Source organism: Limulus polyphemus, unplaced genomic scaffold (genome assembly GCF_000517525.1).
Source record: "Limulus polyphemus unplaced genomic scaffold, Limulus_polyphemus-2.1.2 Scaffold923, whole genome shotgun sequence".
NCBI lineage: Eukaryota > Metazoa > Arthropoda > Merostomata > Xiphosura > Limulidae > Limulus > Limulus polyphemus.
Window position 1 is genome coordinate 24,075 of NW_013666533.1, and position 24,094 is coordinate 48,168.

General features: G+C 34.5%; 1 protein-coding gene across 1 annotated transcript in view; it reads left to right on the forward strand.

Annotated features, from left to right (window-relative positions):
- Window positions 1-24,094, forward strand: part of LOC106461262 (dynein heavy chain 5, axonemal-like) — a 55,414-nt gene that overhangs the window by 22,153 nt on the left and 9,167 nt on the right. The window contains exons 14-28 of the mRNA XM_013921073.2: window positions 10,092-10,318; window positions 11,178-11,400; window positions 11,978-12,176; window positions 12,445-12,590; window positions 12,845-13,060; window positions 15,911-16,048; window positions 16,883-17,010; window positions 17,579-17,747; window positions 18,544-18,699; window positions 18,940-19,095; window positions 20,629-20,811; window positions 20,970-21,074; window positions 21,635-21,888; window positions 22,111-22,301; window positions 23,443-23,564. Coding sequence (XP_013776527.1) covers window positions 10,092-10,318; window positions 11,178-11,400; window positions 11,978-12,176; window positions 12,445-12,590; window positions 12,845-13,060; window positions 15,911-16,048; window positions 16,883-17,010; window positions 17,579-17,747; window positions 18,544-18,699; window positions 18,940-19,095; window positions 20,629-20,811; window positions 20,970-21,074; window positions 21,635-21,888; window positions 22,111-22,301; window positions 23,443-23,564 — 2,613 coding nt within the window. The remainder of the gene's footprint in view (window positions 1-10,091; window positions 10,319-11,177; window positions 11,401-11,977; window positions 12,177-12,444; window positions 12,591-12,844; window positions 13,061-15,910; window positions 16,049-16,882; window positions 17,011-17,578; window positions 17,748-18,543; window positions 18,700-18,939; window positions 19,096-20,628; window positions 20,812-20,969; window positions 21,075-21,634; window positions 21,889-22,110; window positions 22,302-23,442; window positions 23,565-24,094) is intronic.

Sequence of the window (24,094 nt, forward strand, 5' to 3'; positions counted from 1 at the left end):
TGCTATCCTGGTATTTTGATTTCTGTCTTTTGGAGTAAATCTGGTTTAATAATAAGGGTGAATGACATTGCAGGTCTGACAGTTAACTTATTATTTAATCGTTATATTTTATCTTTCTAGTGTTAACATCTTTAAACATGGATAAATAGACAGTAAATAGAAATAATATGAAATGAACCTATATCGTTGTTTTTCTGATTTAATACATTATGAAGAGGAAGTAAAAAGGTTTATCGCAAGAAAGAATGTGACCATTGAAAATATTGAAAATAACTGAAATGTATTAATTTAGATTACTGAATGCTAAAATTGCATTTTATGTCTCAGCACTTGAAAAAATGTGTTGTAGCAAAAATAACTTTCCAATTTCTCTGATCATGAACCTTTTTATGGAAATGACATATAATATATTGTTAAAATAAATGTTAAAGCTCACCTAGTCAATTTAAATCTCAGGAGACCATGCAGCTATTAATGTTTATTCAAATCAGATAGACTTATCTCTGAAATACTAAAAGCCTTTTCTTGTTGAGTCTTTTCCTTGCTGAGTTTCAGTTCTGTCAACTTTCACATGATTTTAGATTCTGAATGTTCTTGACATAATGCAGAACATGGATCAACTTAACCAGAGCTCTCCACACTCCCACCTTCCATGTGATGTAATATGTTTCCATCAGAGTAAAGTACATAAGGCCTGCTATCTTGCCATAATCAATATTTTTTGTTGACAATTGTACTATTAACTTTGCTCTCTATAAATTCTGATGTCAGTGTTGACCACTGTGCAAATGTTTCTACCAATATTAGAAATTCTACAACTTCTTTGAAGATCTTACTCATACAGTCTGCCATTAGCATGCAGGGAGATCTTGTGACTTCATTGTTGGCACATATTGATCAATGTAATCAGGTCATTAATTACAGATTCATTACTAGTGTCCCTAGTGGGTTTCATGTTCATATAAACACTCAATTGCTGATCAACCACCCTTTTCTCATGATTATAGTAATGTCTATTACTTACGATAGTCACCTTGTATTGGTCTGATTTCTCCTTCTTTCCAGGTATGTCATAATTCTTGAACTAATTTCTGTTATTTTGTTACACCTGAGGATGCTAATGCTATATGATTTATTTTCTTGTAATTTTGTATTTCCCTCCTAATCCTGATTATTTTTGGATTTTTTGCTGATTCTTTTAGAAATCACCTAAACGTTAATAACCTTTTTACTTTTCAAGTTCTTGATTCACAGATCTTTTGTTATAGGAGGGTGGTATTCTACTTTAATCCATCATTAATTTTGTGACCTGGATGCTATGATTTGTCAGGGTCAAATTTTACCTTGTATTATTCCTTACTTTTGGCTCTTAATGATGTTGTTTCTATTACCACGTGACTCTTATGTTTTTTTTGACACCCTAGCCCATTTTGCTGTATTACAGGGTCTCTCTCCAGTTTTTCTGCTGACCTCAAAAGAGCTTCTTCTCCATATCTTTTGTGTTTGCAAAAATTTTCACCTATGCTAGTTTCTTGTTCAAGTAGCATGCCAGCAAGAGTTGATTAGAGTTTTAGCATTTTGACTTCTGGTAGTTGCTCCTTTTTGAAATGGCCAACAAGTAATCTTTGTTCTCCTACCTTGCCTCTCTCATCTACTTCTGAGTCAAAATCTGCTACTCATACTCATTTATTTCAACTGTAGTGAGTGGACAGATGTAGAAGTAAGCAAGCTGGGTCTTTCTTCTATTCTGGATGACACTCCTATTTAGACTGTTGGGGGTTGTGTCAGATCCTTCGTTCTAGTGTGAATGTTATTTTATCTTCTTTCTGATCCAGGCACTTACAAATTTTGGGTCAGAAAGTCTTAGACATGAGTTTGTAATGAAAGTTTTTTATTGTGGTAATTGGATGATGATGATGGATATACTGGATACCTATCTTTGTATCATTATTTGTCTACCATCCCATCATTTTGTTTTGCCTTTGACAGGTAAATTATTCAGTTCATTTCTCTTTCTTTCCAGCTTGGCTTCAGGTCAAATGTTTTCTGTCAAATAATCTACTTTTACTGGTCTTCTCCATTCACTTGATATCAACTGTTACTTTTACATAGACATGTGGCTAATTCTAACCTTTTCACCCACTGAGTCTCTCCCACACAGTTTAACACCCAGCTAGTTACATTGCATGGGTAGATCACCCACACAACTTCCATGTACATACTGTTATGTCTGCTACAACTACCATCAATGACATCCTTTTTGCTTTGGGATGAGGGCTTCATTTTTGAGAGTCATTTCCTTGATATATACAAGTGCAACACTTCCATTGAACCTTGTTTCTCTGTAGCATTTAACTTCAGACCCATTTCTATGCAGTATGCTTATTTCTTCCATCACTTTAGAGTTTTTCCAGTTTTGGTTGAACTTTGAATTCCGATATGGTACTTATCTCAACTCTCAAGATTAGCTATTCTTGTTTATTGCTGCCCTCTATATGCAAACATTTTCTTTACACATGCCACAGGCCTTGCTGGAATTAGTACATTCCTATGTGTCTCACATGCAAATCATCATGCGTCATTTATTAACCAGTATTGAATAGTATGCTCACATGGCACGTGTGACTCCCCTACCGAATATTCAGTTCCCGTATGGCACATTTTTTTGTTATACATTACCACATGTCTCCCAGTTTCTTATTGTCGCTTTTCTGCACTAAACAATTTTGTGTAGTTTCGTGAGTTATGAATTCAGAAGTCAACATTACCGCTTTGGGGGTCACACCAATGACCAATCTTCTGTCTCAGGCCTTAGATGTGGGCGATCTGATTGTGAATCTTTCTGATTTTGTTTGGGAGATTGAATGCTACTTGGGTCACCCTTTGTCCCCTTATGTCATTGGAGCTCCTTCAGACTCTGCTGACATTATTCAGCATGATGATGATTTTGATCGTCTTTTTTTCTTCCTCTCGAGTTTGCTGTTCCTTCCCAGTTCCAGCCTAATGATTCACCTAGGCCTTCCTTGTCTTTCATGGATTTTGTATCTCACATTTGTGATGTTTTGTCTCTTTCCCCTATTTCTTATTCCCCTCATCCTTCTTTGTTTCATGAGCATTCTTCTCAACCATTTTTGGTATTTCCTCCTTCTCTTGATATTTGGGTCCATGCAGATTACCTTCTCTCCCAGTTAGGTAAAGGGATCAGTATGCCATGGCCCCCGAGAGCCTCTGATCAGGACATCATTGCTTACCATTGGAGTGAATATCTGTTTATGGATAACCAGTTGTTGGGTTTTTTATTACCTCTTTGGGAGCAACTCCCGAATCTAATGTTAGTCTCACACATGCCCAATATTCTCGTCTTCATCTTACCTTTACTACCCTTCTCCGGTATCTGTCTTCTATACATCTCCTCTTGAAGGCTCTCCACAGAAATCCCGACGGATTTTCTGCTGATACCCTTCACCTATTCTCTTCCATTTTGACCCATATTTCTTCCTCGGCTCTGTCATTACATATTTGGTTTCTTTGTTGTTGGGACCTTATTGGTAGGGACTCCATTCTGGCTTGTGTTAGTTTACCCTCCACTTATCTCAGGGATTTGCGTCTTGCTCCTTTTCTTCAACATTATGTCTTTGACACCGTCCCTCACAATATCGAGCTGCAGGTAACATCTGCCCGACAACAGTCCACCCTTTCAACTTTTGTGGCCCATTTGTTTCGACCAGAGCCTTCCATACCATCTATTCCCATTTCCCATTCTTTGTCCTCCTATCCTTTACCTGTTCCTTCAAATCTGGGTACTTCTTTTTTGTTGACGTCATTGCCAATGTATCGTCTGTTGTCAACTGTACTGGTGACTACCTGGTGGTTTCAGGGCCTGTTAGAGCTAGCTTGCTGGATTTTCTTCCACACTGGCTCTTTCAGAGGGGCTCATTCTCATGTTTCTTTCCCAACTTTGTGTTTCTCTTCACCCCATTTCCTTTCCTCCTCCTCCTCAAGATCCTGTGACTCGCCAGTGTCTGTCAGAGGCTGTTCAGGATTTAATTTTGCAGCAGGCTATCAAACCAGTTTACCATCCCTTCGAGGGATTTTATTCCTGTTTTTTTTTTGTGGTCCCCAAGAAAACCAGGGATAGGCAACTGGTCATCAATTTTTCATGCCTCAACCATTTCATTGCACTCCCCAAGTTCAATATGGAGTCCTTTCTTACCCTGAGATTGGCACTTTTCCCAGGATCATGGATGACAAAAATGGATGTTTCCAATTCTTATCTCCACATCCCGATATCCCTTTAATTCCATCTTTATCTTTGGTTTGTTCATCTTGGTGTGATTTACAAATTTCTGGCTCTCCCATTTGGACTTGCCTTGGCTCCATACGTATTTTGTTGCATCATTCAGGCCTTTGCTCGTCATATTCATACTTTGTGGTTATCGCTACTTCTAGTTCATTCTGAGCAGATCACCAATCATACTCACCAACTCCTTCCTGTGGCAGCTCGAATGGACTGGTTGATAAAATTGGAGAAGTCAATCCTTTGACCCACCCAATACTTAGTGCAATTGGAGGTCTTCTTCAACACCAACATCAGTCAAGCTCGCCCTTATCTTTTATGCCTCAGTTCTATGGAACTTTTAGTTCACCATGCCCTCTCAGCTCAGTCACTTACTGCTCTAGAGGTTCTATCCCTTTTGGAGATGTGGTCTTTTATGACTGCATTGGTCCCCCTTGATGGTGCCCATATGTGATTCCTGCAGTAGACACTTCATGAACAATTTAACCTTGCATAGACTTCTCTTTCCACCACTATTTCCCTTCCTCCTTCCCTGAGAGTTGATCTGCTATGGTAGCTCGACAAAGCCCATATGTTGGCGGATGTGCCACTTCTTCCCTCGTGTCTGGATGTCCATCTATTCACAGATGCTTCCCTTCAGGGATGGGGGCTTGGGTCCATCTCCACACAGCTTTGGGCCTTTGGCCTGCAGATGAACACGTCTTGCATATCAGTGTTCTCAAGCATCTAGCAGTTTGTCAAGCATTATCTCACTTCCTTTCTCTCACCCGTCACTGTCTGGTGATGGTTCATTCTGACAATTCTATGGTGGTGGCTCATATCAACCACAAAAGGAGCACCTGGTCCAGAGATCTTTGTTTCCAAACCTTGGCTCTTCTATACTGGGCCCAGGCACATCACATTCACCTTGTCACATGTCATATGACGGGTGCTTTCAATATGTAAGTGGATCATCTTTCACGTCCACACCAACTCTATCCCACAGAGTGGTCATTAGATCCAATTATTTTTAGAGACCTTTCCCTCCTATGGGGTTCTCCCCAATTGGATGCATTTGCCATAGGCCTCCATACAAAGTTGCCCCTCTGTTGGTCACCTGTCCCGCATAAACAGGTTTTGGCTATCAATGCCTTCAGCTAGGATTGATCTCACAAATACCTTTATGTGTACCCTCCCATCCATTTGCATCATTGGGTAATTTCTCTGGTACACTCCACTCCTTGTTGGGTCCTCCTGATTGTACCCCATTGGCCAGCACAAACCTGGTTTCAGAGGCTCCAATGTCTGCTCATCTCACCACCTGTCCCTCTCCCACTGTTTCCCTCCCTACTGCATCAACCTTGATCCCCCCCACTCTTCATCCCAATCTCCCCATCCTGTGTCTTCACGTTTGGCTTTTGTTCGGGCATTGGCAGGTGGTCCAGCTTCATGCGTGGAGTTGCCTCCCTGTTAGCTACTTCCATTTGTCTATCTTCCATAAAAGTTCATCAGTGCAAGTGGAATGTCTTCCTCCGTTGGTTTGCTGACAATGGATTTTGGTGGCTCGGGTGGTGGAATTTCTCACCTGGCTCTTCTACTGTGGGTGTTTGGTCTCTTTGATTTCTGGATATAGCTCTTTCCCATACCTTTCATTTCTCCAGATACCGTAGGGTTTTTAATTCCCCTGTTCTCACTAAGCTCATGCATTCCTTCTCAATTCAGAGGCCTCCCAGGTGTCCTCCCCTTCTGAATTGGGACATTAATGTGGTCTCTCCATTTGAACCACTTTCCTTGTATTCCTTGTTCCTTAAGACCTATTTACTTTTACTTTTGGCCTGCGGACACTGCCAATCTTATTTATTTGCCATCCTACCTTTCTTCTCCTTTATCCTGACCATCCCTTTCTCCTCAAGACAACAGTGGCATGAGAAGGTTGTTCCTCCTTTTCTCCTATTCCCCTACTTTTTGTCTCCCATCTTTACCCTCATCTGGCCCCCAATAGACTCATGTGTCCTGTCAAGGTCCTATGGTGTTATATTGCATGTACAGCTATCCTGTGGGGTACAAGCAACCATCTTTTATGAATTTGGTCTGCCTTCTGGTCCGTTTGGTCTACTCCTCTTTACCTTCTTCCTCTCATACTTTGTTCCTTGTGTCCTCCCATCAAATTCATAATCTTACATTTTCCCTCACTTCCTGTCTTCATCATCTGTTGAAGGAGATTCTCCAAGCTGACACATGAACCATGCCCAGTAAGTTTGTCTCCCATTATTATCATCACATCACACTTTTCTCTGCATCTGGGTTTCATCTTCCACCTGTGGCTGTGCTCCAGACTTTGGTGCAATTTAACTGGTAAGTTTTATTCTTTTTCAGGGACCTTTCTTTTTTTCCCTCTATTTCACACAGATCCCACTCTGTGGCGAGTGGTGCCAGACCAGGTATTCTTTCACTTAAAATTTGCACTGTAAGCCATGTTGACTCACATTCTCTCATTCATGGCTCTGCATGGTCACCGTAGAGAAGGGGTGTTCCACAAGATTGCTCAAAGGTTGCTTCAAAAATATGTTTGTTCCATGAACGGCATGGGTAAAGCAGAAGGGGATAGCTGCCCATCCCTGCCATGCCTTGAGTGAATAACCCGGTATGGTATGCTTTTGAAAACAGGGTATCGTGGTCACCCATTGCACTGTCTCCAGAATCTCCAATGCATTCTCACCCCCCTTCTTCAAGTAGAGTGTGCGAGTCCTTGCCACTTTCCTGTTCCAAGCTGCTGGGGTGGTTGACCATGGAGGCATCCTCCTGAATGGGTTCCACTAACAAGTTGGCTATAACCATTCAGTCAAGAGTAGGGTGGTGGTGTTCTGTTTGTGTAGATGTGACGTGGCCTCCATAGGAGTCGATCCGTCCCCTTGCTGGTGGATGTGACCTCTTGATAGTATTTACATTATCACAGGGTGATATGGCATCCTTATATTATTTACATCTTCAACAATATTCACAACCATTGGAGTTGATCCGTCATTTTATAAGCTGGCGTGGCCTCCTTATACTATTTACATTACTGTGAAATTGATCCATTACAAAACTGGTTGACATTGCCTCCTATTATTCATTTACACATACAGTTGAGTTAATCCATCACCTTAATGGTTGATGTGGCCTTCTGTTACACATTCCATACCACATGAAGTTGATCCGTCACACATGCAGTTCAACCCATTTGATTGGGAGCCCTCATTCTACCTTCACGTGGACATCAGTTCCCAGTGTTAAGGTGTTGGATTCAAGTGAACCAATTAACATAGGTCCTCACACAAGTTGAACCCATCCTCTCAATGCTGGATGGCCAGTCCCAAATTGCTGTAGGGTGTTGATCCTTGTGTAGTACCCAGGAATTGGAGTGGATCTTAATCCATAATTCTTGGGTTGTAAGTGAAGATAGTATGATTCCCATCCTACCCTCGCGTGGATGTCGATACCCTGTAGAGGAGGTTGTGGATATAGTTGACTTGCCAAGTATGGTCTGACCCGTCCTAGCCATTCTACATCTCGTGATTTCTGCCCGTGTATTTTAAGAATTATACACAAGGGCAAAGATTATACCTGGCTCAAAAATGGTGCAGTTCCCCTCCTCTGATCTCTGGATCTCTTTCTCTCATAGTTAGGGGTATCCTCCAGATGCTTTTCGGGGTGCTTCTGTTATTCCTTTGCACCAGTCCCTCCTCTTTCTCAATGTGGGATTCTAGCCAATTTTGTGAGTGGAGGTAAGTAATGTATTGGAAGTTATTACTTTCCTATACTTGAAACATACTTCCCACCCTTCCTCCCTACTTCTTGGTGCTCACACCTTCTGCAAAACTTTGAAGTGACGGTTCAGTAGAGGAGCGCAGAGGAAGTCACATGAATCACGTGAGCATACTATGCTAGTATTGATTAATAGATAATGCATGAGAGACACATTGGAATGTACTAATTCCAGCAAGGCTTGTGGCATGCATTAAGAAAATGTTTGCATATAGAGGGCAGCTCTGAACAAGAATAACTAATTTTGTGAATGGTGGTAAGTACCTATCAGAAATACGTTTTCAGTACAGGAAAATTATAACTTTATGATAACAGGATCTTCTTTTCTACCTCATCTTATAGATCTACATCTAGTCAAAGATATCTCCATCACAGGTTGAGTCACTGTGTTGGGGAATCATCGAAATTCTGGTTCTTGGACTTCTAGAAGCAACAGTTCATATCAGTATGTCAGAACTTTGGACTTTCGGTGTGCTTTTTCTAGAGTTTCTACTCATCCTACAGCACCATTTTGTGTTAGTTCACACAGACAATTCTATGGTGGTTGCTAACATCAACAGTTAGTATAGTATTCATTCTTGCAGTTTTTTTACTTCCTTGACTTCATTCCCAACTTGTTCATTTTCAAGCCTGTCTCATTTCTGTGGGATGAATATCCTAGGGTAATCTTTCTTCTCTAGTTTATGAATTTCTCACAAAGAAGTGGACTCTGCACCCTTTAGTTTATTGGTGACTATGCTCAAAGCTTGTTGTCTGATGATCAATGCTTTTAATACATTGATCAATCATGTTTTTCCACTCTACTTATCTCCTGTTCCGGATTCATATTCTCTAGAAGTGGATGCCCTGAGTCAACCTTGGCAGAACTTCTTTTTCTCTATTTCTACCCTGAGTATTTGCCAAAATCAGTTACTGAAAGTCGGGGTTTTCCTCATCATTCCACTTAGACCAGTTCATCCATGGTTTTACCCTATTTGTAATTTATTGACATTTTCATAGAGAAACAGTCCCATTACCACCACAGGAGCATTTACGGCATCTTCAAACATCCACTTTCACAATGATGTTCAACATCTATGGCTTCATGGCTGGCAGTTTTTCAGTTTTGTTTCTCAGAAGTTGGATTATATTTTCAGATGGCTTGAATGTTAGCCAATTTTTGCCACTGCTTTTCTTTGGCTATCTGTTAATTTTATCAGGCAACCTTCTGAAGTTAATGCATTATTCACACAGAGCTGATTTGTCTGCCACCTTCAGAGACCGTGAAAGCCATCAGCTCTTTTGCTCTCATTATTAAAAGACCTTTCGTCATCAATGTCTCCAAGTTCTTTGAAAATGTCATAAATTTAGAGGATATTGTTCAGGCCAGCATGTAAACAAATCAAAATACATTCATAAATTTTCATTTACATCATACTGCTGTCTATTAAGCCTCAGAATTCTCACAATTTTTTTTACCATTTCTAAACATTAGTTGATGCTCCTATTGCACTGTCCAAAAGTTGTTGGACACATCCTTGTGTCATTTTGAGTCTTTTGATTCTTTCTGGATGCTAACTAACTTGGCTAGCCTTTTCAGATAAAGATGAATGAGGCTTTACTCCAAGGACACCTCCATTCATGAGTTATTACTGGTCTCCTCCACTGAGAATCTTCTATTACAGGTACAGAACAGCACATGCAGAATTTTACCACTCATAATCTGGTGAACAACTCTTGTCCAAATTTAATAAACTTTAATATACATTTTAACCATCAGTTGTTAATGAAGACCACTTTTTTGTTTCAAATAAACATTGAAACTAAGTTATGTAAAAATTGAAAAAACATCATCTTGACTGCTGCATGGTTTTCCTTGTTGTATTGATTTAAAAGGTTTTATTGGGATTTATTAACACTTCTACAAAAATATAACCTAGATTGAATATGCAATCATGTGAAATATGCAAGTTAAGAACTTCATACTTACTATTTATTAATCTTGTTTTTTTTATGTTTTTACTTGCAGGTCGGAGAAAAATTTCGCACACGAGCCCTAAAATTTCCTGGTCTAATTTCTGGGTGTACAATAGTATGGTTTCAACCTTGGCCAAAAGATGCTCTTGTAGCTGTAGCTAAACACTTTCTAGAAGAATTTGATATGATTTGTGAACCAGCAGTGAAACAACAACTAGTGGAAGCCATGGGAAGCATTCATGATCATGTTGCTACCTGTTGTGTTGACTATTTCCAGCGGTGGGTGTCTTTTAGTTAATTATAAAGAACTCTACTCTTTTACATTTTACTCTTATACTTATTTTGATTACTGTAGAAGCACATCTTAGGATCTTAATCACTGTCCATAAGACATAACTACAAGACCTAAAATGTTGTCCTTGTGGACATTACACAGAGCTTAATGATACTATGGATAAAGCTGTTGGTTTCATGAGTCAGTTTCACATATAATTTGTATTGTATTTGTGTCTTTAATAGCATTTATAAAGAACTCTAATTTTGTTAAATTTTTAATTGTTGATTTTTTAAGATATCAATTGATTACTTCTATATTAGTGTCAACAGTTTTATTGTGTGAATAGTAACAGTATTATTGTAGCAAAAAATATAAGAAAAAAATATGAACCCATTTTTTATTTTTTGAAGGTAAATAATTTGGTATCTGAAACTTAGAAATACATAATTATTTCTTTTACAGTCAGATTTTAGTCTAGCTTCATATTTAACCACCATCATTATAACAAGTAGTGTATGTAGGTTGTGTATAATATATAGTTTAATATCATACTTTTATTTAGTGATAATTAATTCAGAGGCAAAGGTTTTGTTTTGATTATCAATTATCCTATTGTATGCTATGTAGACTTTTGCATTTCTTCTCAGTGATTCTGAATGGTAACACAGTAACTATAGTAGACAAGTATACAGGGATTAAATGAAGGATACTACTAGAATTAGAAGTGATTCAAACTTTAGTTATGGTCACACAACTATGATAAAGGCCACATGATAACTCTTGAGTGATTAGATATACTGCACAGTTGTTGAGGGACAATCCTTTTTGTTGTGCTCTTATGTTCTTTTTTTTTTCTTGCAGGTTTCGTAGGTCAACTCATGTGACACCCAAGTCTTACCTTTCTTTCATAAGTAATTACAAATCTGTTTATAAACAAAAACAGGAAGAGATTGGTGAGTTAGCAAGAAGAATGGATCATGGTCTGGCTAAACTTGAAGAAGCTTCTTCTTCAGTGGAAAATCTGAAGCAAGAGTTAGCTGTAATGGAGCAGGATTTAGCAGTAGCATCTGACAAAGCGGAGAAGGTGGGTTTTTAATATGTTCATTTTATTGAACATTTTGAATAACTTTTGTCTCCCATTTTTAACTCACCTTTGGGAATATGCTTAAGTATCTGGTGAGTAAACCTGACAAAGTTTGTTTTCCATGAAACTGTCAATTAGATGCCAGTAACATTGTTGCTTTTTTATCTTTATAAATTAAATTATGAAACATTAATTTTATAACATATATATATATATATATAGAGAGAGAGAGAGCTTTTTTTAAACAAAATAAAATTTTGCAAGTAATTGTTATTAAAGTGTTCACAATTTCTTCTTGTTAAAGTTATAGTAAACACATAAGAATTCTCCCCAAGCATTAGTCATGAATCTAGTGTATACTAGTAAAGTCTGCCTTGTGTGATTATTTAACTAACCATAAACTTAAGTTACACAATATTTTTATATTTGCTAACAGTAAAATACTAGCTAGAAATCTGCCTCATAGTTATCAATGAGCTTCATGAATTTGTTTTGGTAACTAAAGAACAAATAATTTTTAATTTTATTGCTCTGCTCTTTTTTTCTTACCTAATAAACAAGTTTTTCCACTTGCTAGGTTCTCTCAGAAGTTACTATTCGAGCCCAGGCAGCTGAAAAAGTAAAAAATAGTGTTCAGAAGGCCAAAGACGTGGCTCAAGTCATTGTGAATGAGATCAGTGTTGACAAAGCAGTAGCAGAAGAAAAGTTAGAAGCTGCTAAGCCAGCTCTTGAAGAAGCAGAGGCTGCTCTTAATACTATTAAGCCTGCTCATATTGGTAGGTTAAATAAGATCAAAAGATATGTAAGTATTGTGATATAAGGTACAATTAATTCTTCATTTATCATACTGGAGATTTAGGTCATATGATATTCAATAATGACTTTTTACCACACAATGAATGTGTAATTTATTCCTTTAGTAAGTGTGTTTTTTAAACAGATCCTTCCACCAAGTGCTAAAACACAACATATTTATTGGTATACCAATATATCAAAAATTGTCAAACATTTTGTTCTAAATTCTTATTATTGAATTCTGTATAGCCACTGTACGAAAACTTGGGAGACCACCACATCTTATCATGCGAGTTATGGATTGTGTTCTTCTTCTGTTTCAAAGAAGACTGCAGCATGTCCAGCAAGACCCAGAGCGACCTTGTGTCAAACCATCATGGGATGAGTCACTGAAGGTAAGGTTTCATTGTTTTGTCCTGTTAATAACCTTGTGTTATGCTTTATTGTTCAAAATTAGTTATACTTTTTATAGTTATATATATACTGATAAATTATTGGAAGTGATTATTCTTATCAGCTTTATAATTTTTAGGTATATAAAAGGAGCATTAAATGTATAAAATGTATTTTAAGAGAATATGAGGGAGAGTACACGTGTAACAACACTTGCTAGTTTTCACACAGATTCAAGTCTTGTGATGTTTTGTAGTTTATGTCAGGTGCTGGTTTCCTTCAAGCCCTGCAGAACTTCCCTAAGGATACTATCAATGATGAAGTGGTTGAGCTTTTAGAACCATATTTAGCAATGGATGACTACAATATGGAGACAGCAAAACGAGTATGTGGGGATGTTGCAGGTCTTTTGTCATGGACAAAATCTATGGTCCTTTTCTTTGGAATAAACAAAGAGGTGTTGCCTCTGAAGGTAGGATTTGATTGACATTCAGTGATGGTTTTATGTATTATTCTTTTTCACTTTTTTATTTGTTAACTTAGTAACAAACTCTTTGGAGTTTTTTACAGTATATATAGTTAAATCCATTAGCAGTGAACCAGTGATGGTGTCATTAAACTATTATGTGACAGTTCATAATCCAAACTGAAATCTGACCCAGACAAATGCATTTCAAGACAACTCAAAGCTGAAATAAAAAAAAACAACATATTTTAACAGAAAAAAAAAGAAATTAAACCTTATCCCTTCTAATGTCATTCTCCCCAAACTAGGGTTTACACTTTAGACTGATTGTAGCTTGCAACAATAGACCCATCTATCCTTTGGTCAGATATTTAGTGAACAGATTTGATCATTAGTTGACTTAAATATATTGTAAAAAAAAACTTTCAAGAGTTTGATAACAAATAACAAAGTAAAAGAAAATCTTATGGTGTCCTGCAACATAAAAAGCTTATTCGCAAAGTTCCAATAGATGGAGTCCTAAAATATCAGATGAAATTTTTTACCCTGCCTTTTGTAAGAGATGTATGTGTCAGCATCTCATATTTCAAGTTCAGTATGGATTTTTTTCAATAAAATCACAGCCTGAACATGGGCAGTCTGCATTCCATTTTTATTTGTAACATTTCCATGATGACTTAAAATAAGTTCTTCAACCTGATCTCTCTCTTATACATATTGCAAACCATCATGTCTGTCCAAGTGTTTGGCTGTCCCCCATTTGAAAATCTATGCACCCAGGCAAACCTCAATATTCACTTTTGAAATGATGAGAGAACAAGTATGAATAATGGTGATGCCAAATTTTATTTTGCAAGCAGGATATTCTACACTAAATTGTTAGAAATTAGTCACACTATCATTCACATTTCAAAATGTGATGTAACTTAAAGAATAAAAATGTAGATTTACTGTATATTATTATTGAGTGGCTCTTAGCATGAATGAAATGCTCAACAATTACTTTTTGTGGTGGGCAGTATAAGTAGCTCAGAGCTTTGGCTGTGATTGAAACCAAGAGTTCAACACAATTAACTTTTTTAAAGTCCATGAAATATGTTGATAGATTAACTTAAACTTTTCCTGTTACTGGGGATGGGTACTTTTGCTTGTGTACAATATGCTGATGACATAGTCACCTTACTCCCTGGTGATAACAACTACATTAAAGATTTCATGAAAAATTAAGTTCAGTTCATCTAGACATATGATTCACTTGTGAGCTAAAATATGAAGAACAGATACCTTTTCTCAATGTTTTAGCTACATAATACTCAAATGGCAAGCTATTCATAGAAGTATATCTGTAACCAGAAAGTGTGAACCTATTTCCCCACAGTAATCTATACCTCTACCAGTAATCCTTATTCTCAGAAAATCCATGTATACAGAACTTTTATTTGGTGTGTGTTGAAGATATTTTTCCAATGAAAAAGACATTAATGATGAATTTAACTACCTCTCAAATGTTGCTCTTTCTCAAGGATTTGAACCAAATTTAATATCTAACTTCTTCAACAAAATTAAAAGTTTAACAACAAAATGAACCATGTAACTATAGATAAGTTAAAGATCACCCTTATCTAATGATACCCTACTACCCCTTACATCAACAAATGTGCTGTTTTAAAATGGAATAAAATTAAACCAACTTATAAGCCAGTTAACAAGCATTAAAATAGATTTAAAAAAGGGAAAGATAAGATCACACTAAAAACAGGGTATTTTTTCCATTCCTTGTTCTTCTAATTGTGATTATATTGGTCAAACAAAACTAGTTCTTTTAATTAGAGTAAAGGAGCATGAAGGCTACTGTCATTGAAACTTAAAAAATTGACTTTATCATTACTTGCTCACACAACCAACTACGAAATTTATTTTGATCATTGCTAAACCAAAATGATTCCATTAACACAACACAAGAGAATCAATAGAAACATTCTCAATTAGGTAGAACATGCTCAGTAATGAAAAGGGGTTTAAACTCAACCCTATTTGGAAGTTGTTTTCTTCTAATTAGTTTTTGCACTCTACTACTGTTAGTGAGCTTTGCACCTTCTGGATCATTTTGAACTTGAACATACAAAAGCTGAAAACAGTTTTACTTCTCTGTTGAGAATCACAAACTGCCTGTCATAACTAGTGTTTTTTGACTAATATCAATTCTTTATTGATTTTTGGATTATTATGTGATATGCCATTACTGTTTTTTAATTAATTTGCACAAATTACTTCTCTTTCTTTAAGTGAATGATCAGTTTCTTATGCTAAGAGATTAGCATGAACAAGAACTTGAATTCATCATGTTTTAACAAGAAGAAAATATTATCATTCTCCAAATCTTCTACAACATATTTCAGACTCTACATTGGACATGGGTTTAGTAAATACACATTTTTCTGCATCTAGTTTTTGTTACTTTCTTATAAAATATTTAAAGTACACCAAAAAACAAATATAAAGAATTGCTAGTTTAAGGGAAAGAACAGGACTTACATTTTAAATCTATAATTAACAATTTTCTAAATATTTAAATAACAGGTATATCAAGTGTGAGAATTTTTCAGATACAGACAGAAATTTTACTTATTATCAAATATTGAACATAATGATGAGAACAGTTTGAAGGTAAACACATATATTAACCATTTATCTCATTATTCTCATACTTTTGTGACATTTATGTGAATACTCCTTCTTGTCTTTGTATATAATGATAGTTTCTGGTACAATAATTATCTGTTGTTAAGTAATTATTTACAGGTATCTGAATTCATTTTTTATGTTTGTAAAGTGAGTTCCCAATTTTTCTATCAGGCAAATCTAGCTGTTCAAGAAGCTCGACTCTCTGTGGCCATGGACGAGCTAAACAAAGTACAGGCAGAACTAGACGAGAAAGAACAGGAACTGAATGAGGTGAAAACACAGTATGAGGCTGCCATGATGGAAAAGCAGGTAAAGTATGATTACAAGTGTATGAATTAATTAATTTTCAGTTTTTTTTGTATAAGTCTTTATTATATGTAGGAATTTTTTGCTGTATGTAAACAGTATTTATGTAGACAATTAAAACAATAGTTATTTAATTCAACGAAAAGATTGTTTGTGAAATTTACATTTAGGTAACTGAATTTTTCATTATGTTTAAAAGTGCTTGACACAAACATACTTTGATGCTGCATGGCTTATAAATTGTAAATTAAATATATTAGCATAATTATTACTATTGTTACGATAGTGGAAGTCACGCGACACTGGAAGCATGTGCGCTGGAGTTTCTAGAAGGATCCTGACTGTTCCTGGTAATTCTAGTCTTTTCTAGGCGCCCTCTATTTTAGTATATAAGCCTAGCAAATAAAGCAAAGATATAATGGCAGATAAAGAGAGATAGAGACAGATAATTGAGTCAAGTGAGCGGTAGTGACCGTAAGTAAAGTGCGTGAATAATTGTGATTTATAGCGTGTGTTTAAGTTAAAGTGACTGTGAAAATTCTGTGTATTATAATGTTGTATTGAGAAATAATAAACTAGTTTTGATTAAGAAAGGACTTGTATCGCTGAAGTTTCTCGGAAAGAATTTTTACGGGAAATTATTAAACAAGCAGATACGTAACACTAATTTAAATATTTCAAAACATAATTATACCACTAAAAGCAAACAGATGAGAAGAGTTTTAAAGTTTACTGATTTTTTCCCATTGAATTCATGTTAACATGCATGACGTACATTAGAGCTATATTTCATAACAACAAAATAGAGCTATATTGATTGTAGCATACTTATCCTAGAGATTAGTGGATCAGGCAACAGTTTGTCGTACAAAGATGTGTCGTGCAGCAACACTAATTACAGAACTGGAAGGGGAGTATAAAAGATGGACAGAACAAAGTAGACAGTTCAAGGCACAAGTGGGAAGGTATTGCCAAAAAAAATGTTTTACCTCTTTCATTAGTTTCAGAAGAAAAGAAAATTGATTTTTTTTTCTTATGGAGGTATAGTCCTTTAATACATATAATACATTATTAGTGATGTAAGTAATTTGAGATTAAATTATCAGTTTTAAAGTGCTTTTAATAAACGAATTTTTATTATTATATGCAAGGTGTTTTTCCTCTTGAAACATTGTATTGTTTCATAGAAAGTAAAAAATGTTAACCTCCATTTGCTCTTTGTGATTGATATTTTAAGGCTAATAAATGTTTCTTGCATAATATAATTATCATGCTATGCTTTTTCTATAGTATTATGATTATAAAAATGCAACAATGGAAAAGAAAATATTTATTTCCAGTATAGATAGTGTAAAGTTGTAAAATTTTAGTTATTATTTGATCAAACACTTTGTTTTTATCTATAGAAAAAAGTTATTAATATGTTATCCATGATTACGTATTACTTATTATGTATCTTCTTAAAATACATGTGACTGAACAAATATTAATCACTAACCATGTAAAAGAGCTAAAGTTAAATTATATTCACAGACTTGTTGGAGATGCACTTCTTGCAACTGGATTTTTGTCTTATTCTGGTCCTTTCAACCAAGAGTTCCGTTCTCTTCTTTTCAACAATTGGCAAGAGGAACTCCAGCGAAGGAAGATTCCTTTGTCTGAGAATCTAGATATCTGTGACATGTTGGTGGACAATGCAACAGTATGTAATTGTTTGTTTATACAAAGTTTGAAAGTGTAAATCCCAGACATTTTAAAATGCCTTGTTAGAAGGAGAGTTTCCCCTGCTACTTATGGTGTATATTATGAACAAGATATATATATATATATATTTTTTCTCATTAGGGTTCTACAAAACAATATGTATGTGTGTATATATATATATATATATATATGTGTGTGTGTGTGTGTGTATTGGTTTGTAGAACCCTAATGAGAAGTACCTTTATTTTTGTCCGTAGTAGTTAAGTGGGGAGAAATAATCTTATTAGATCTGGCTGTAAAACTTTTTATCATCAATTTAGCAACTGCAAAGAAAACATTTTTAGTTTTAAAGAAAGAAATCATGCAGAATGTTAATACGACAGTATGTTTTTTACCTGAATATATAACTGAAATATTCTAATTTCAATTTACATTAGAGGGTTATAGTGCCATAAAAGGAGATGTTAAGAATATAAAATAACTAAAAAAAGTACTATAAATAGAATATGTTTTACTCTTCTGTCAATGACACTAAAAAGTATTTTTATGTAAGAGATATAAGTAAATTTGATTTATTTCATATGGTGTACAGTTCAGATATTTTGATAAATAAAACTTCACAGAATCAAAGTTACTGGTCATTTTTTAAATTAGAAGCTTTTTAATTTTGACAATGTTGATAATTAAAAGAATATTTGTTTCTATTAAGTCTAGTTCCATCATCAAAATATTATTTTAATATATTTTATTTGTTTTCTGGATAGTACCCCTGCATTAATAAGGTTTGGTTTTAGATAGCTGAGTGGAACCTCCAAGGTCTGCCTAGTGATGAGCTGTCAGTACAAAATGGCATCATAGTTACTAAAGCTTCATGCTATCCACTCTTGATTGACCCACAAGGTCAAGGTAAACAGTGGATAAAGAACAGAGAAATAGCAAATGAACTTCAGGTATTTCCTTTTTCTTTTACTGTATTACCTTACCTAATCAAGTATAAGCATTGTGGCATACATTAGTAATTATAAATCACTGATGAAAGCTATTAAGAAATAAAAAGATTGAGAATTATAAAATATTATGAATCTCTAATCTAATTAACTGGTAATATCATTAACCAAATGAGCTAATTATGATTTTTTTAATTTAGTGAATTGATAAAATGAGTTTGTATGTTTTTTCCCCTGTAACAGATAACATCCTTAAACCACAAATATTTTCGTCAACACTTAGAGGACAGCCTATCATTAGGAAGACCTTTACTTATAGAGGATGTTGGTGAAGAGCTGGATCCTGTTCTGGATAATATCTTGGAGAAAAATTTCATAAAATCAGGCTCTACTAAAAAGGTGTTTTTTTTTACAATGTGCAAAGAGTCTAGCTGTGTGTATGTTTGTGTCTATATACATATATATATATATCTACTAGCAAAAGTACTCGGCTTCGCACAGATTATTAGGTTGATATATTTTAGCAAGTGCATAACATTTATCATGAAAGTAAAAATATTGATCCAGTTTTAAACTTAAATCATTTCCGAATTAAGCTGTTTTCTGTTATAACAGAGAAAAACAAACCTATTTAACCAACGAAGATTCTGAATTAAGAAATTTACAAATATTTTTTTCCAGTTTTTGTAGTTTATACATTTCATTTTATACTTTCAGTACATAGAATAACAATATTATTAGGTTATACTTTTATTGCTAAGCAACATGACATAAAAGCCATTGTTGGAATGCTTTGTTACCAAAGCACACTGGCTTTTCTATATATTAGAAGTTGTTATATAAGGAACCACTTCTTTTCTATGTGGTTTTCCTAGCTTGCCTCATTTAAAAGATGTGCATGTGCACACACATGTGAATAAGTAATACCCAGGTGCACACCCTCAGGGTCCATTAGTATGGGTGCAAAATGTCGGGTTTCTAGGTTCTTTCCTCTTGAAACTATGGTGGTCACACAGACATGCACGTGCTGGTTTGTCTATGATTTCTGTTTGTAATATATGGAACCGCTTCTTTTCTATGTAGTTTTTGCTAGCTTGCCTCATTAAAAAGATGCACACACATGCACGTATGTGGATAAGATAAGTAATACACAGGTGCACACCCTCAGGGTCTATTTAGTGTAGAAGCAAAATTTCAGGTTTCTAGGTTCTTTCTTCTTGAAGCTATGACGCTCACAGTTCTTTTCTATGTGGTTTTTGCTAGCTCATTCATAAAAAGCTGTGCATGTACACATGCATATGGATAGGTAATAATAAATATCCTCTATACATTAAACTTTGTAACATGTAGTATGGTTTTAATTTGATTAAGAAAACAATTTTCATATTATAATCTCAATTTTTTTCACAATACCAATATATACATACGAAGGAAAATTAAACATGACTGCTTGTCTTTAAACTAAATATAAGATAAATTACAGATTTAGTTTTTATTATTATATGAGAAAATATACATAACTACTAAGAAAAAAATGTTGAGAAAAAACATTAAATATGTTGTTGAATTTAGGCTGAAATATGACTAAATCAGTTTTAAAGTGAGTTTCATGCAAGAAGAGTAAAATAAAATTGCAATGTGAAAAATATTAAAGTTTACAAATATTTGAAAATTGAAGTGATAATTAATTTATGGAGATAGCCTGAATTAGATTATAACTTGAAGCATGAATTTAAACTGTATTTTTCTTATTTCACTCTTTTAAGTTAAATATTATAATTACTTTTATATATCACTTTGTTGGAGCAGTAAAACCATGTAATTTTACCATGTAATCACCTACAAATACCACATAATGCAAAAATCATAGATTAATAAGAATACTAATAATACAGAACTACTTAAAATAATATCTAAACATTTATTTGTTAGGTTATGGTGGGAGACAAGGAATGTGATATCATGCCAGGGTTTATGCTTTATGTAACCACCAAACTTCCAAATCCTGTATACGTGCCTGAAATCAGTGCTAGAACAGCAATTATTGACTTCACTGTCACAATGAAAGGACTGGAGAACCAGCTGCTTGGAAGAGTAATTTTAACTGAGAAAGCTGTAAGATTAGTTTTATGCTTTAGTTAAATATTATACACATTTTGTATACTGAGAAGTCTTTTTACCATTACAAGCATTGTTACATGATTAATGTTATCTTAGCAGTAGACTGTTTTATATTGTGTAACTAATAAAAATAGTAAAAAAAAAAACTTTAGGAGCTGGAGAGTGAAAGGGTGGAGCTATTAGAAGAAGTTATGGAAAATAAGAGAAATATAAAGGAACTAGAAGATAATCTCCTCCTACGGTTGACAAGCACAGAAGTAAGTGTTATTTAGTATGAACTGTTTGAGTTGGACATAAGTTGTCCTCTGATTATGAGCATAGAAATAAGTAAATACCACATTATTACATAAAAATAGTGTTAGCTGGTAAATTTTCCTCTACAGATGATGTCACAGAATTAAGTATAGAACTGTGAGTTTTAGTTTGAAATAACATGCAACTATAAAATAACTTTCTCTAAGTTAGTGTAAAGAATCAATACTTTCTGCCAGTTCTAATGAGTGAAAAGAAAATTGAGATGGAAGTATTTAGTTGGAATACAAGACTAAATACAAACTTTGACATACTTATTGTTCAATTATTCTGCTTTAAAATAATACTTAAACAGTTTAACCTTATAAAAATATTGAAAAGTTTTATGACTGCTTACATTTAAAATATTAGAATGAAATTTTTATCTTTCCAAGTCTATTTGTAAGTTAGGTAAGAGAGAGAGAATGTAACAATGTTGTTGAAAAAGCTCTAGTATATTATCTTTCTTTATAGTTTTTGTGAATTTTCTTTTTCTGTATGAAAAACGTTTTACATTTTCCTACAGGGTTCACTTGTTGATGATGAAGACCTTATTACAGTTTTAAAAGACATGAAAGCAACAGCGTTACAAGTAAATCAAAAACTGCAGGTAGCTGCTAACACCCAACAGAAGATTAGTGCTGCCAGAGAAGAGTTTCGGCCAGTTGCCACTAGAGGGAGCATTCTGTACTTCTTGATTGTAGAAATGAGTGTAGTGAATGTTATGTATCAGACATCACTACGACAGTTCCTTGGATTGTTTGATCTCTCTATTTCAAAGTATATACTTAATTGTTCTTTCTATTAAAGGTCATTCGATTAAAACTGATATTTTTTACACCTACTAATTTTTGATCTTTATTTTGGGGGGGGGGGGTTACTAACAATCCTTCAGTTACCTTTGTTGATAAAGGTGTTTGCTCCATTTAAATAGGCAAAACTTAAAATTTTACTATAAATTCAATTAATTATTTTGTTAAAAAAACTTCTGCCTCCTATTAGGTCTTCTCCAAGCAAATACACATCTCAAAGAATTGCCAACATCATTCAGTACTTAACCTATGAAGTGTATAAGTATGCAGTGCGAGGATTTTATGAAAGACACAAGTTTCTATTCACACTTTTATTAGCTTTGAAGATTGATCTTCAGAGTAAGAGAATCTCACATCACCAGTTTATTACTTTTATAAAAGGTAAGGTTTAATGTTTGGAAAATTCCATTGTATTTTCACTGGTAATTAACTTTCCGATATGGTGAAGTATTATTAGGGTTTTTTACTTGTAAATAGATAAAACATAAATATGCAGACTTATGTCTTTTGTAGTTTTGGTTTATAAGTTACTAGTTAGGCCTCATTTGGTGTGTTCTGTGCAATTTTTGGTTCCCTTATTTTAGGAAGGGCATTCAGTTGTTGGAAGAAGAAGTTCAAAGGACTTTCACTAATGTGATTCTGGGGATGGATGGGTTGTCATATGAGGATAGGTTAAGATACATTAACTTGTTCTTGCTTGAAGAAAAGAAGGATCAGGATTCGAAATGAAGTATTGAAAATAATTAAGGGTATTGATAACATTGGTTCATCAGATGTTTTCCTGTTGAATTCTGAGAGCAATTGGACAAAAAGTCACAGACTTAAGATTTGTAAAGGATCAGACACATCTCACATTGAGGCAAGTTTTATTTCTCCATATGGGTGGTAAATCTGTGAAACAATGAATATTTGAGGGATATAGGCTGGATTTTGTGATTGTTTTCTGTTTGTTTAAGGAGGCTGGAAACAAGTACATCTTTGATGGGCCAAAATGCCCCTTGATGTCCCATAATTCATAACTAATACTTAATTAGATTGATGAAACTTGGCATGCCAACATGTCTCTCTGGCCCAAAAAGTAATTTCATAACCAAAAGTGAAGTCATTCTAACTTACATTGTTTTTATATACTTAATGATCTAGAAAAATGAAACCTCAAGTGCGAAGATGTATCATTAAAATTTGGAAACCCGTTTATTTTGAAACAAAAATGAACACAATCCTGTTTGGAAATTTTTGCAAGAAAAAATATATTATGATTTCTGTGAGATAATTTTATGCTGTTTAAAATTATTTTTATAGTACATTGTGTATAATATAGCTGTTTATACATTGGTATTGTACTGTAAGTGTTTTGAGGAAAGTTGTTTTGGATTCTTGCATTATACAATATTGTTTGCAAATCTTGTGCTTTGAGTGTTTATTTCTGTGAAATGGTTGCAATCTTTATCTAATAAGATTTATTGCAGCTTCAACCTTGTACAAGATTATGTGACTGATGCATTTTCACAATTCAATTTAGGAGGAGCTTCTTTGGATTTGAAAGCTGTTCCTTCTAAACCTTTCAAGTGGATTCTAGACATTACTTGGCTCAACCTAGTACAGTTGAGTAACCTTCCCGAGTTTGAACACATTTTGAATCAGGTGAGGAGTTGTATTTTGAATATCATGAAAATTGTAATCCTACTCTATTAAACAGGAAATTACTCTCCTCTTGACAATGTTGTATATCATCTTTCTGTTTTTAAGTATGAATTATATTTTTATTATAGAATAATTTTTCACATACATACATATGTATATATATATATATATATGTGTGTGTGTGTGTGTGTGTGTAATTTTATGTAATGTTTTTGTGCTATTAACCCTCTGAATATGGGTAGGTAAAAGTGCACTTCACAACCTTTTTACAGAACTACATTCAAAATTTAATTAAACTACTTTATTATTAGTATATGTCAGTAAACTTAGCATCAAAATGTAGCTAACAAATCAAATTTTAATATTATAGAAGTTTTCATTTCTTAATATCAAAAGGAAAACTTAGATAAATTCTCAGTCCTCATTTTTTTGTATCACATTTTAGATAATGTTTCCACCCCTATTAGAGATGTGCACACATGTAATTCAATACTTTGTTTCACATAACTTGGGCTATTTCATTGCCAGGT